Source organism: Haliotis asinina, chromosome 7 (assembly GCF_037392515.1).
Source record: "Haliotis asinina isolate JCU_RB_2024 chromosome 7, JCU_Hal_asi_v2, whole genome shotgun sequence".
Classification (NCBI taxonomy): domain Eukaryota; kingdom Metazoa; phylum Mollusca; class Gastropoda; order Lepetellida; family Haliotidae; genus Haliotis; species Haliotis asinina.
The window spans coordinates 1,745,504-1,759,409 of record NC_090286.1 but is presented as its reverse complement, the minus strand read 5'-3'; the positions used below and the strand labels follow the sequence as shown (position 1 = coordinate 1,759,409).

Here is a 13,906-nt window from a genome sequence, read left to right as displayed (position 1 = left end):
ACCGACGACAATGTCTTTACTGAAGCACTCCTGATAATGTATATACAGTTGACAAAAGATTTTACCTTGTGTGCCCGCAATCAGGCAGAGAGATAAAATGCACATTTCCTGGTTCATTAAGTTTAGCCATAGTTTTAGTTTCCGGTTTTGGTTAGATTTTCACTGACACATGTGTCACATATCGTGCAATCAGTATCTATCAAACAACATCTACATTTCATAAACAATGACCAGTGTATTTCGATGAGACCTTCGTATACAGGTCTGTGTTTTGTTGTAGGGTACATTAGCTAATATATGAACGAAATATGCACGCGTTTAGAACGTCCACTTTGAAATGAAAGTAACGCTATTTTTCAGTATTTAAACATTAAAGCATTCATAATTGTGTACACATTCAGCTCAAGGAAATTGATTTAGGCTGAGTGAGTTTGTGTTTTGTTTCCTGAAGGGTGAATAAAAAGATAACAATACAATAAAGATTTCTACTTCACAGATCAAAGTTAGTCATTGATGACTTATCATCACATTTGGTTTTTCCCGCTGTGATACGTTTGTAGTTGTATTGTCCTTCGATGACAGGCATTTAAGATCTAAATTTATTGATTTTAATAGTGATATAAATGATTAAAGTATTCTCGTCACCATATGTCTGGAATATTGCCAGTGTGACCTAAATATTAACTCACTCATTCACTTGTTGTCCCTCTTGGATGATTTATATAATGATTTGGACATTTGTGAAATGATATCTCACGATTATGAAGTCGGTCTGTTGTTAATGTAATCAAGGTCTTACATGGAATCAAATAGACCAATTGTAAGTTAAAATACAACGAAACAAAAATACACGTACAAAGCGTCGCGTCAAGATTGAAACATTTATTTAATTCATGTGTCTCCTAATGCGGGAATAACCTACGAGAAGAGAGAGGTGAGGTGAAATGTGTGTTAACGTCCTACTTGAGAATATTTCGCTAATATGATCCATGTATGTGTATGCATGTGTGGCAGCTTCCACTAGCCCAGTTTTATAGTGCCAGCTCACTGAGATACCATGCCGCAGTTTAGCATGGGTGCCCCACTCAGGTACATTATACTGACTCTGAACCGATCAATTCTTGTTGTACCCATTTGTGCTGAGCGTCATTCAGTGATCATCAAATGCCATAGTTTAAGGTCTTTTGGGGATCGAACCCCTTCCGCTCTCTGGGCGAGGAGAAGAGCGAGTGTGCAGAAAGCACGCGCACGAAAAGATAAACACAAGGCAAAGTAGACATATATTTTCACAACAGCCAGTGAGCAAGTAGCATACAGCGTGAGCGAGCGAGCGAGCGAGTTTAGTTTTACGTCACACTTAGCAATATTCCAGCTATATAGCGACGGTCTGTAAATAATCGAGTCTGGACCAGACAATCCAGTGATCAACAACATGAGCATCGATCTACGCAATTGGGAACCGATGACATGTGTCAACCAAGCCAGCTAGTCTGACCACCCGATCCCGTTAGTCGCCTCTTACGACAAGCATACAGCGTGAAAATAGCACATTATACAAATATTGCACATAAGGAAATGAAGCCAAACACGATCCACTTGACACCTAAAACAATTGCTATTCAAATAACGATAAGGAAATTGATAGCCTCGTCCGTCACTTCTGTGTCAGACGCTTTAGCACCTATCAGTAACTTCCTGCAAGCAATGTCAGATTAACAAATACTCACCGTGAGAAACACTTCAACACGCTGTTATCATATAGTGCTAGGACCGTTGATCACAACCATCTACACAGTTACATTGATATGATCATTAGAAACGTGAAATTTCAAGACTCTTACATTAGCATATCTCGTGCTGCTGATATTTCGCTGCGGTTGACGGATTACTGAGCTGGCGACCATGTCGGTCGTAGCCGTCTATTCAGTTAAATACCATGTGAGATGTTTAATTTTCAGCGACAGGCACAAACCGCATACTTTCATTACATGTCATACAATTAGGAGTTTAACACCAAACATTCTACCATTACATTTTTATCAACATTAAGAAAACATACTTGCCCTGTTGGAAAATCAGATGTATTTACCACATACCACTGAATGACTTTGATCTACCAGTCACAATCCAGCATTTACTGAACTCATTGTAGAGTCTGGGTTTAATATAGAGAGTTTGTTATTTGTGACATAAGAGGGCGAACACTGAATGGGATAGAGTGTACGTCAGGGAAAGACCTGAGCGCAAAAACATCAAGATTTTGAAATGAACTGTCAAAGCAATTATGAAACACTTCACAGTTCTCTACTTCCGATAACAAACGCAGTCAGAGGTAACTCAGACAGCGGGCATGTACGACGGTCCAGTTGTTCGATTCATTCAGTTATAGAACAGTCCAGTTTGACACAACCTATGTATATTGTAACATACATGTTTGTCAAGGATAGTTTCATGACTATTTCCTGATTATGCACGCCAGATGCTTCATCCTTCTAACACTGTTTATAGTGCACATTCTAGTAGAATATGGCAGATTTGGGGACATCACTGATTACTGATACAAACCATGAGCTGATTACTCAGTGGGTATGTAAATGCTTTCTGTGATGGATTGTACATAGTGGCACTTCCAATGAGGAAGTGATAGGAAGCATGTGTAATGCAAGTACGACAGTCTCTGAAGTTCATTGTTCTGACAACGTTTACTCCATTTGGTAATAGGATATTCGTGCACGAACGTAAGTCAGAGCTACATAATCAGATGATCCGTGACAATGCTTCGAGCATTCTGCCAGGTTAATCGGTTGGTTTGCCGGCTGGACCAGACAATCCCATGATCAACAGGACGAGCTTCCAGTTTGGATACCAAGGTCAACCAATCGATTCTGACTTTCCGAACCCGTTAGTCGCCGTTTATGCCAAGCACGAGTTGTTGATTTTAACGGGTTGTCATGACCAGGTCTAATGTCTATCGCCATCCCAGCGTTATGCTTGACTAAGTCAGGAAATAGGAAATGTGGAATATGTTGTCTTCCCTTTCAAGCTAAGGCTAGGTGATAACTTAAAACACTCATGGTTCTCATCAATTAATCAATCTCTTAATTGTATATTTTAGGAGGAGTATGAAACTTTGTTAAATGTTGAAAGATATTTGTGTTGTGATATCCCTATGCATCAAAGAATTGCTATATCAAGGTTTAGATGCAGTAATTTTTATAAGGCAGTTGAATGTGGTAAATGTTATGGACTTGAATACAACGAAAGGCTAAGACCCTTTTGTAAAAGGGGACGCCTGAATTATATAGAAAATGAATATCATGTACAACGTATTTGTAATGTCTGTTGTACAAAATATATAACAAAGCTCACTAAAGAACCTCTTACTCATTACTCTGTTGTGAATCTTTATGCAAAGCAAGAATGATGTTGTTATATAAAATATTGGCCTATATCTATCTTTTCTATGTGCAGAAATGGATACACTCCAGGAATGGAGCTGCCGAGTTGCTTCAGCGCACTCACTGAATATCTCAGTTTGATTGTGTTATGGGCGGAGGTCTCTCTACTGAATGAATACTGTCTGTCTCTCTATCTAGTATTCCGGTATTAAGTGCGTAATGGTCCGCTTATATGGCGCTAATATCCAGACACATTGCCTGCTTAATATCACCGGCCATAGGAGACTATCGTACTTTCCGATACGTTTTCAACTCCCTGGGGATTATACAGCCATGCTGCCTGTTAGGCGCAATGAACTAAATACTCACATTGCACAATTTCAGCTGGGTAAACCTCGGGACCCGAACCTCGGTGGCTCCACCCGGGATCGAACCTGGGGTTTCAGCGTGATAGGCATTATTGTGCCAGTATAATTCAGATAAATATTTTGGCTAGATATATGTGTTCTGATTTTGCCAATATGTTTTGTGGGGAAAGGCTCCAATGACCCAGAACTTACATTAGTTGTGGTGACCCTTCACTCTTTGTGAGCATCCTGCCCCAGTCTTAGCACCACACATAACCAAATGTCAGTTGATCTTCTGAAGAAAAAACATGGCAAGTATGGTTCATGTCGAAGTAGGGAACTGACAGGACATACGTTTTGTCACAGTGACGTCATAACCTTACATGTCCCCTAAATTCCCCGGAAATGTTTTATGGAAGACCTCGTATCACGTTGTTTTCTTAGACAATAAATCTCACATGACATTTGCTCTAATGTTCACATATTTCCCTGAATCTTTGCAGATCATTGTGAAACTCTGCCCACGATTACCACATTTTAAGTTCCATGGAATAAGGAACGATATATCACAAGCAAGTGTCCATGAAAAGATGTCAGTCATGATGCAAAGTGTGGAACAGATCATCATGTCCAGGCTACCAAGTTACAGCAGCTTTTGTAGTGAGTGAGTGAGTTAAAATTTAACGTCACATCGGCAATATTGCAGCCATAGCGTGACGGGAATGAGTAATTATAAAAATACAAATGAATTGATAGCACATACATTGTAAAACCCTGTCAACGAAGGACAGTAAAACTAACTAGAATATCACAGAGTAGAAGGTAAAACTAGTGAAGAGACCTAAAACAATGTATCTATAGAGGACAGTACAAGATAAAAATGAGCTATAGGTTGCCAACAACTGAAGGTAGATCACCATACTAAGGACCATGGGGACTTACAGCACATTTGCTTCCTGCATGGACCCTAGTTGGATTTACATCACCCCTTCAGCTGTTAGCAATTTAGACAAATCTAGCCATAAAGTAAAAACACACTTATTCTACGATTAACAAGCTGGAAAACTGAAATTTACTTCAAATGTTTTTGGACTTACGTACCCTCTCAGGAGGACAATTATTTTACGGTACTTCAACCTCCTTTGAGGGTACAGCCACTAACGATTTGAGTTACTATTTTAATCTTCCAATTTTAAAATATTTATCTATGTACAATTCAGTTAACAAATCTAATTCCTTTAAAATGCAATAATTAAATGAAGACTAATATTGCTAAAAAGATCCTGCATAGAGTGTGACTTAAAATACTGATCCCTTGTGATGGAATACTCAACACAGTCAAGCAAGATATGCTTGACTGTGATTCTTTCATCACAAGGGATGCAGAACGGAGGATCCTCACCTTTCAAAAGGTATTCATGAGTATATCTCGTATGGCCAATACGACATCGCCGCAAAATGACCTCCTCAAATCTGGACTGACAACCCAAGTGGGTATAACCAATATAAGGTTTTACTGCATGTAATTTATTTACACCTACTTGGGTGTCCCACTTCTTCTGCATCAGATCACGGATATACGCTCTAATTGCAGCTATATAATCAGAGTATGGAACAAGAAATGGAGTCACAGATTTGTTGAGTGCTGCCTTAGCAGCAAGATCGGCCATTGTGTTGCCAGAAATGCCTACATGGCTTGGTAACCAACAAAAGACGATGTCGTATTGGCCAGTAGCAAGATTATTATATAATTCAATTATTTCTATTAAAAGTGGATGTTTACATGACAGGTTTTTAATTGCCTGGAGGCAAGAAAGAGAATCGGAGTAGATAATATACTGTTTATGTATAGGATGTCTTTCAATATATTTAAGAGCCGTTAGTATAGCGTTTGCTTCCGCTGTGAAAATAGAACTATTATCCGGTAATCTGAAAGATATTGTTCTGGATCCAATGACAGTGGCACAAGCCACTGCGCCACCGTCCTTGGACCCATCTGTAAATAAGGATTTATAAATGCTATATTTATGTTTCAATTGATTATATTCTTGTTTATACTGTAATTCATTCGTTTCTGATTTTTTAAATGTCGTTAATGTTAGGTCAACTTGTGGCCTAACCAACTGCCAAGGAGGAGAAGAAAGAAGTCGGAAAGGAGCTATATTTTCCAACTCAATGCCGGAAGCAGCAAGAAATGGCTTAATTCTGAGACCAAGAGGCGGAACAAGAGAAGACTTTTTGTTATACAAATCCTCATAAAGAGGATTAAAGACACAATTATATGCGGGATTAGACTCATTGGAAGCTAATTTTGTGATGTATTGTAAAGATAGTTTTGTACGGCGTTGGTTGAGAGAAGGCTCATCAGCTTCGACATAAAGACTGTCGATAGGAGAGGTTCTAAAAGAACCAAAACAAAGTCTTAGGCCTTGGTGATGGACAGAATCAAGTATTTTTAGGTAGCTTTGACAGGCTCCACCATATATGATGGAACCATAATCAAGTTTTGATCGCACGAGTGATCTATATAAGTGAAGGAGGGTAGTCTGATCTCCTCCCCATTTTGAATTAGACACAACCTTTAATAAATCGAGAGCCTTCAAGCATTTGGCTTTTAGGGATTTAATATGGGGCAAAAAGGTCAAATGTGAATCAAACATTAGTCCCAAGAACTTAGCCTCCTTGACAACTTTGATAGGGGTGCCACTGAGAAATAGTTCTGGGTCGTTATGGGGTTTATATTTACGGCAGAAGTGTATACAATTGGTTTTTGATTTAGAAAATTTGAAGCCATTTTCTAGACACCATTTATCTATTTTGTTTAAACACAGCTGCAGTTGTCGTTCGATAGTATGCATATTTTTACCACGACAGGAAATATTAAAATCATCCACAAAAAGAGATCCATCAACTGAATCAGTTAAAACTCTGGATAAACTGTTTATCTTGATGCTAAACAGTGTTACAGACAAAATACTCCCTTGTGGGACACCCTGATCCTGACTGTAATGTTCAGACAGGGTTGAACCTACCCGGACTTGAAATTGCCTGCCTTTTAAAAATTCTGATACAAAAAGAGGCAAACGGCCTCTTAAACCAAAATCGTATAACTCCTTGACAATGCCATGCTTCCAAGTTGTATCGTAGGCTTTTTCGAGATCAAAGAATATCGATACTGCATGTTGTTTATTTATGAGAGCATTCTTAACAAAGGATTCTAATCGTACCAAATGATCAATGGTACTATGATGTTTCCTAAAATCACATTGAATATCTGTGATAAGTTGATTGGTTTCAAGATACCAAGTTAATCGATTATTTACCATTCGCTCCATGGTTTTACACACACAACTCGTTAAAGAGATTGGTCTGTAATTAGATGGATCAGTATGATCTCGGCCAGGTTTTGGAATCGGGACGACAATGGCATTACGCCAGGAAGATGGGAAATTCCTTGAAGTCCATATTGAATCAAAAATATTTAAAAGTGTTTCCAAACATGATTCCGGTAAATGTTTCAAGAGTTGATAGTGTATGTTATCGGCTCCTGCTGCTGTATCATGAGCTTGCTCAAGTGTGGAGTTCATGTAATGAGAATAATTCATTATAGTCCTCACCATTGTCTGAGGTAAAATTTATTTTCTTATGTTGTTTCAGATATTTTGGGAATTCCGGGACGTAATTAGACGAGGAAGAATGTTTGGAGAGAGTGTCACCAAGCTTGTTGGCAATGTCCTGTTTATCAGTTAGTAATTGTCACCATCCCGCAGATGATGGACAGTAGATTTGGAACCTTTGCCTTTTATTCGTTGAATCATGTTCCACACCTTTGAAATAGGTGTACGTGAATTAATGTTAGAAATATAGTTCCACCAAGACTGACGCTTATTTAGTTTAAACGTGCGTCGAGCCTTGGCATTTACAATTTTTACTTTATCTAAATTATGAACTGTAGGATGGCGGCGAAAATACTTTTCTGCTTTCTTCCTACTCGTTCTGGCCTGTTTACAGTCATTAGTAAACCATGGTTTACGAATATGTGGAATTACAGAGGATTGGGGTATCGTTTGGTCAGCAATGGCATTGATTATATCGGAAAACAATTGTATAGGATCTTCGCTGTTCACAAACGCGTCATGTTTTAAGTTTTCAATACACATGGCCTCAAATGATGACCAGTCAGCCCTGGCAAAGTTTCTTCTTGACGAAGGTGGATCATCACGAGGGTTAATTGTTTTAAGAATGGTGGGGAAGTGGTCACTCCCACAGAGGTCATCATGAACCATCCATTCAAATTCATTATATAAGTTGGAATCAGAGAATGACAGATCCAGGGAAGAATATGATCCCGTAGCTGGATGTAAATAAGTGGCTGAATCATCGTTAAATATACACAGGTTATTATCTGAAATAAAGTCTTCAAGAATTTTACCTTTGCTATTAGTATGGACACTTCCCCATAGCGGGTTGTGTCCGTTAAGATCACCCATGATGAGACATGGCTTCGGAAGCTGATCGTACAGATTTTGAAGATCTCTTAGTTGAATATTGGAAGAGGGAGGAATATACAAGCAGCACAGTGTCAGAGCAATGTGCAGTGTCAGACGAATAGCAACAGCTTGAAGATCCGTATTTAGGGTAACGGGGAATGACACTCTGGTGTACCAAAATAGAAGCACCTCCAGTAGCTTTAGTGCCAGGAGGAGAGAAGGAATGGTAATCACTAAATCGTCTTAAGGTGAAGGTATCATTGTATTTTTAAGATATGTCTCTAGAAGACATAATGCTGACGGTTTAAGATCTTGAATGAGTAATTGTATTTCGTTGAAGTTACTCTTTAATCCTCTGCAACTCCATTGAACTATATCAGACAAGTGAATCATGGTGGCTCAATTGGAGATCTCGCTCGTGATTGGGAGGAAGAGCTATTCCTCCGCTTGTCCTCCGTTTGTGAGGACAATGTGACCTCCATGTCGAGAGGTCCAAAGGGGTTCTCCAGAGGAAGCTCTGAAGGTAAAGGGACGGAAGGCGTTTCTTTTCTGTTTAATTTTTTTCCTTTCGTTTTTCATGAATTAACTGAAGCTTGTTGTTTGCTGACAGTTTTAGACTGTGTCTCAGGCTGTTTCTCAGTCTGAGAATCAGACGGAGTCTGAACGACTGGGCTAGAAGGTTTCACTACTGAGACTGAAACATGAGGTTGCCCAGACTTGACCCACGTCAAATCTGTCTGACAGGCAACAGAGGACGTTGACACAGAGCGAGTGACAGCTGCAGAATAAGAAACATTTAACGTGCTTGAGGTGTGAGTTTGGAAAAGTTTCTTTGCTTCCAGGTAAGAAACGTTTTTTTCACATTTCAATCTCATTATAGAATTTTCCTTCTGCCACACAGGGCAGGATTTTGATGAAGCGCCATGTGGAACATGGCAATTCGCACATTTCAACTCCTTGTCACAATCTCTGTTGTCGTGGTTCTCACTACAACGATGACATATCACAGAACCACGACAAGAGTTTGATCCATGACCGAACTTCTGGTACTTACAGCACCGGAGTGGACGTCCACTGCGATATTAAAGTATCCTGCTTTAATGAATTGAGGTATGGATGAGCGAGAAAATGTCAAGAGATATGTGTTAGTTTTTACGATGATGCCTTCTATTTTGACGGTGAAACGTTTTACACCTGTCACACCTTGATCTACGAGCTCTGCTGCAATGTCCTCTTCTAACATGTCCGACAGACAACGCGACCAAATGTTTTGACAGATAACAAATTAATAGATTGCCGTCTCCGAGCACATTCAACCAGAATTGAACCACTGCGGAGACGGGTGACATTCTTAACTTCACCACAGATCCCCGATACGGCATTAGAAATGGCGAAAGGGTTTAATTTTATCGGGAGAAAGTCGACAGCCTCAACTACAAGGAAACGAGGCCAGGCGTCATCATTTGGAGTAACAGTTTTTGAAGATTCGTCAGCTGTATCATAACGCCTCTTCTTTTCATTTCTAGATGAACCAGATAGTTGTTGTGACATGGTGAAAGGAAAAGTATTCAGCACCCATGCTCCCCACCCACCACGGAGTGTCTACAAGGACAATGTCCATATGCACCGGATCTCCAAGAGGCTGACACCAGGGATACACGGGTGTTATACTCCAGGGAATATGACATGAATAGCTGTATTCATCTACCAATTTAATGTCAGACTGGTTCGGCCCTAGACAAGAAATCGGAGACATGCATTATTCAGAGGTCAACATCTCCAGATTGGCCCATGAGCCACCGCCTTCTGGCATAGGACTCGAGGCAAATTCATATATATAAATACTCTGTACATTGAAAATCAGAAAGTCCAAGACCCAACGATACAAGATGTGCAAATACAAAAACTACGCACGGGGCTTTGCGTGACCAGCCGATTGATAGAACCGGGCCAGTTCTACCACCCGTCTAGGTGAAGTCGGGGCCAAGGTGGTGTGTTGAGCAACAGGAACACGGTTCCACGCCCCTGTTACTCTCAACCACCAGGATCCCTTCCTCCACCGACACAGGGCCGCAACCCATGGCAAACAAGTTGGTGGACCAAATATCCCCCCGGGTCAACTACGGAGGTGTCGGCGAGCTCTTGGCGTTACCCAGCACCCACCACGAGGAGGTGGCTCGCCAGGGTGCCGCAGCTTTTGTAAGTTGATGTTGAACAACATATAAACCGACATGGTCCTGTTTGTTTACTGTGGAATTTTTCAAGCTGCTGAGTTGGCAACAGACACTGCCTCCTGTACTGACTTGTGTGTTTATGGTGTAGGATGATAACAATGGCAACTGACTCCCTCAGTCGTGATACATAAACCGAAACAGCATTTTGAACTGAAGGTGTCGTTTGCTGAAATGTAGTACACAAAGATGACATCCTTGAGACATGACAAACAACTCATTTAATTTCCAATAAATAATGGCAACAAAAATAATACTCACAATCATAGGACGTCTTTGAAGTAGTACAAGCGTATAGTGTGAACCTGATTAAATATTACAAGCTACATGTTGCTAGAAAATCTACTAGTAAACAATTCAAAACCAAAAAAACAACTTCGGAGAGAGTCGTCATTATTGCAGGAAACTATATGGCGTCTGAATATTATATTTTGCGTGAATATTTGGGTAATGACAAATACCTGTCTATGGGCTTGTCATGGCAATGTGTACGCCTTCTTAAAATCATTTACAATGACATAACATCTTATTTTAGACATCCATATCGAACATAACGCTTCTAGACCCGGTTGTATCAACGTGTAAATCAAATCAAACACTAATCATTGATTAAAATCATAATATCCGATTACTTAAGTGTTTAAATAAATAAGGCTGTATAAACCGATCTTTAAACACCCATTAAGTAAGTATGCATCTGATGAAGGTCTCGTCATTAAACCACCATTAACTTAGGGGAATCCCCTAATTATTATCCATGATGCATTGCGGGTAAACATTAATCTATCGTCTGCACGATGGCTGAATGTCAGAAATCGTAGTAAAAAGTTGTGAAATACAACTTCTAGCAGACCTAGATGAAGATCACATCGATGTGATTAACAGCAAACTGACTAAGTCCATTCCTAATGACTAAAAGAAGCAGATATGGGACAGAGAAACGGCCGAGATCAATAGCTTAGGGGTAATGAACAATGTCCAAACACATCAAGACAAAATGGGACAATATGTTTCAAATTGCAGAAAAAAGAGCTTTCGGATAGGTAGTTGATGGAACGTCATGTTGTCTGCCACGTTGATACGGCTAATGATGAGTTAATCATACCCCAAACCTTCATCAGCTTAATGATGGATTAATGAAGGGATTCCTTCATTAAAGGTTTCATGCAACTGCATTATTGATGCAGAAACAACAGACGCTGGGCATAGTCGCTGTTCTCTGGCCAACGTCACATTAAACTGTTTGAGAGGCATTCTAGAAGTTGCTGAGATAAAGATGACAAGAATTTTTATGGATGATCAACTTCTTTATTGCAGGGTAGCGACGTTTCGGTATAGATTCTTATACCGTTTTCAAGCGTGTGGGGAATGGCAGGGGGAGTACAATATATATACAGCAGAGATGAGCATGTGATGACAATACAACAATAACAGGATTAACAATAACTATTTGAGGTAACAATACATTAGAGAAGTGTTGAGGTAAGCTGATTAAGGACTGAAGCCAGCGGGTGAGTTGACAGAAGCCAGAGTGAGATGAGTGGATTAATTGGTGGAAGCCAGGGTGAGTTGAGTGGATAAATTGAGACTGGGGGCCAGAGTGGGTTGATTAATTAGTGTTAATGATGCAGTGGAATGCCGGAGAGACAAAGACGCCTTGATCCCTGTTGATTGTTGGGTTGTGTCTGCGGATTTGTACTGCTTCAGCAAGTTTGCGTTGTTTGAAGTCATGTTTGTTGCCAGCAAGTGTTGTGACAGTGTCCCAGTTGATGTTGTGGTCAGGAAATTTGGTGATGTGTTCCGAAATGGCTGATTTTGTGTCACCTTTGTTTGTGGAGGTTTTGTAATCTTTTGTTCGCTCCCATACGCATCTCACTACCATACACCGGCAAAACATCACACCACATCAGTCGCCTACTCAAGCAACAAGCAGGCATTGACACCTACTTTACAACAGGAACACCCCTCAAAACAATCATTAAGGCCAACGGTAGGAAACACAGTACACAACAACAACACCCTAAAGGCGTCATCTACAACATCAGCTGCAGCTGCGGCAGCAACTACATTGGGGAAACATCCAGACCACTCAACATACGCATCAAAGAACACAAAACCTCCACAAACAAAGGTGACACAAAATCAGCCATTTCGGAACACATCACCAAATTTCCTGACCACAACATCAACTGGGACACTGTCACAACACTTGCTGGCAACAAACATGACTTCAAACAACGCAAACTTGCTGAAGCAGTACAAATCCGCAGACACAACCCAACAATCAACAGGGATCAAGGCGTCTTTGTCTCTCCGGCATTCCACTGCATCATTAACACTAATTAATCAACCCACTCTGGCCCCCAGTCTCAATTTATCCACTCAACTCACCCTGGCTTCCACCAATTAATCCACTCATCTCACTCTGGCTTCTGTCAACTCACCCGCTGGCTTCAGTCCTTAATCAGCTTACCTCAACACTTCTCTCAGAGACGTCTGATGTTGTTGTAGATCTCCACCTCGTTGTCGTACCTAATGCCCAGTACGATGTTGCTGAGGATGCAGAACAATGTAGCCACGCGTTTTTCTTTTCCTCTAAAAAAATATCATTATCTGCATTCACCGTGAGGGAATTTAACAAACCAGCAATTGAGATTCTTGAGAGGCACGTAGAGGCTGGTATTAAAATGTTATGGGTGTCAATTTCTTCATTGTATACCTGATGAAGGGCAAGGAATTGGTCAGAAACGTAGTGGAACAAAGAAGACGTTGACATCAATAACAACTGTCTGATACTTAAAGCAACATCTAAACAATTGGTTATTATCCAAGATAGATCTGATGGGTTAGTTCCTGGTGAGGGTAAAGGTAGAAAGGATCAGAGTACTGATTCTACAGTAAATATATGGAATGGTTGCTAAGTCTAAGTACTGTGACTGACATGTCGGAGGAGACCAGGAATGGGCTGCACACAATAAACTCATATGGGGATTCGAACTCGGGTCTTTAACCACTAGGCTACCCAACCGCCCAACGACCAAGAAGAAATTATTGTATTTTTGTATTTTCAAAGCCTTTTTTATTATTACAGTAACTATTGCAGTGAAGAGTGCAATGAAGGATATGAAAGGAATACAATATACCCGAAAACAACTGTTACGGGATTTGGGGTATTGTCCCTTCTGCCAAGGTCGACCTGTTCCAGAAGGTCAAGGAGAACTGAATGGTCATCAGTTGGAAATATCATCATCATGTACACACGGACAGTCTGGGAGGAGGCATCGCCCTTGAATACAGAGAGAGTGGCAGTAATCTTATTGGCATAATATATGTATTAATCATCTCACACGTCACTACATCTTATAAAGCCATAACAAGTTGCATGCCGTACTCAGGTCAGTTACATACATTAGTCAGAGAGCGTAGTTACATGTTGTGCA

General features: G+C 40.3%; 1 protein-coding gene across 1 annotated transcript in view; it reads right to left on the bottom strand.

Annotated features, from left to right (window-relative positions):
* The window catches only part of LOC137291162 (uncharacterized), a 118,978-nt gene that overhangs the window by 13,785 nt on the left and 91,287 nt on the right, over positions 1–13,906 (bottom strand). Inside the window, exons 30-31 of the mRNA XM_067822452.1 lie at positions 13,610–13,752; positions 12,986–13,061 (exon numbers count right to left, since the gene is read on the bottom strand). Of these exons, the coding sequence (XP_067678553.1) occupies positions 12,986–13,061; positions 13,610–13,752 (219 nt within the window). The remainder of the gene's footprint in view (positions 1–12,985; positions 13,062–13,609; positions 13,753–13,906) is intronic.